Genomic DNA, 1,921 nt, shown 5'->3' with positions numbered 1-1,921 from the left:
CCCCCGGAAACAAAGAGCAGCGATCTTGTTTCGGGACTCGCCACAGTGCAGCAGAACAGCCAGCCAGGGACAGATCCATTGTTAAACAGGCAGCCATTCCTCCTCTGACAGCACTCTCAATAAATCATCATGCACTGCCGCCTCAAGACATGTTGGGGTTTAAGTAAGGAGAGAAAGGGACTCTGGGAAAAGTAGAATATCATTAAGGGAAGAAGAACCAGAGGGGTTGTGGGGGTGTGCGATTGTGCAGGAAGACTGAACTGAAACAGACCCTGCTGTGCAGCTGATAAATCACACATATCTAAAGGTTTGAAAGCAGAACAGGTGGATGATAAGATGCCAAGGGGAGTTCACATCTCTGATATCTTTCTGAAGCTCATTGCATTCAGTCGGAAATCCACATTACATACTGATTTGACAGTATTTACTACAAACAGTCCGAGTCAATTGTTTTTGAAGTAAGTATATGTTAAACGTACTTTAGATGTTGTATACAGTACATGACATTATACTGTAATTGCGGGGGTTGTTGTTGTTGTTGTTGGGTCACATGTTGTTATATATGTTGTTTTGTATGAGTGGGGTTGCACTATATAACACAGTATAATGTTATTTAGCAACACAAACTAAACCCTGAGCCAAAGATAGATGAATACTGTCAGGGTCTTATTAAACAGAGTGGCAAATTAAGAAACAATGAGCCCCCGTGCTCGGAAGCATGAATAGGTCCCCGTCGTACCACGCATTAATCACGTTTTAACCGTGAACACCTTCCCTGAGTTTTCAAGTCTTTATTACATTGTTTAACTACCAGAGTGCTTATTTTCCTGAACGTTCAGGTTTCTTTACATACATACTGTCTATGTAAATATTGAATAGGACTTCGTATGGATAGATGCTCAAGGTTTAAGGCATATAGATTCTTCACATGTTCCCTCGTTAAGATGAAGGGTCCACTTTTCTTCCAGGAGCCTGTGTGTCATGCTTGAGTTCATCTAAGCACGCTATAAAGAGCATAATAAAAAGGAACAAGGACCTTTTGGAGATCAAATGTGACGGGGACATCACAAATCTTTTGACTTTATAACAATAAATGATTTTGCTGCAGGGCTATTGTTTTATTGCATTTTATACTCTACTATCTACTGCACTGTGTTCATGTTATTTTGGCCACTGTGGTCTCTGTACTGCGCTCTCCTCTGACCTCTAGTGGCTGTAAGGGGGGATGTAGCAGCATCTACAGACGAGACAACACCTGCTGCTTCTGCTCATCTCTGCAGGAATGTGAGTGGCGTTTTATTCCTGCATGTTCTTGGACTGAAGTCAAAGCCTCTGAGAGCCCTACTCGCCTAACCCCAACCCTTAAATCAGCTCAAATTATTTTTTTAAAAAGGTCACCAAACACAGAACGAGGACTCACTCGTTGACGATCTGGATGCCCAGCGAACGAGCCGAGCCGATGATGCGCTTGACGACCGTCTGTAGGGAGGTGTTCCTCATTTTGAAGCAATCATCCTCGGCCTTCACCTGCGCAATCTCATACACCGCCCTCACCGACACCATCCCCGCTGTCTCGTGACCTTCACACACAAACACAGGAGAGAGGATTCAGCGTTTGAATAGAGAACACAGTACATTTTAATAAACGTACCAAAACGTTTTGGCACAGATAAGGAAGAGGTGGGGGGTGTATGTCTGTGTGTTGGAGGGGTGATATTAGGAGGGAACAGCTGACATGAGGCTGGAGACAAAAAAAAGTACAAAACTTAGGGATCCATAAGTCTCTTTTCCTCACACACCACCTTTGCTGCCTCCTTCCTCTGCAGCAGTTCCTCCGCATGTCATGAATATAACATCAATCAAAGGAAAGCTGAAAACCGAGCCCAGGGAAGAGACGGGTGTCCGTTACAGGATGGGCTCA

At 44.0% G+C, this 1,921-nt stretch overlaps 1 protein-coding gene across 1 annotated transcript in view; it reads right to left on the bottom strand.

Annotated features, from left to right (window-relative positions):
• Positions 1-1,576, bottom strand: part of mrpl11 (mitochondrial ribosomal protein L11) — a 2,312-nt gene extending 736 nt beyond the window's left edge. Inside the window, exon 1 of the mRNA XM_010786198.1 lies at positions 1,421-1,576. Within this exon, the coding sequence (XP_010784500.1) occupies positions 1,421-1,563 (143 nt within the window). The 5' untranslated portion in view covers positions 1,564-1,576. The remainder of the gene's footprint in view (positions 1-1,420) is intronic.
• Positions 1,577-1,921: the final 345 nt, after the last annotated feature.

This window comes from Notothenia coriiceps, unplaced genomic scaffold, assembly GCF_000735185.1.
Source record: "Notothenia coriiceps isolate Sejong01 unplaced genomic scaffold, NC01 NC01_scaffold00028800, whole genome shotgun sequence".
NCBI classification, from domain to species: domain Eukaryota; kingdom Metazoa; phylum Chordata; class Actinopteri; order Perciformes; family Nototheniidae; genus Notothenia; species Notothenia coriiceps.
The sequence above is the reverse complement of the archived record's forward strand: the minus strand, read 5'-3'. Positions and strand labels throughout refer to the sequence as shown.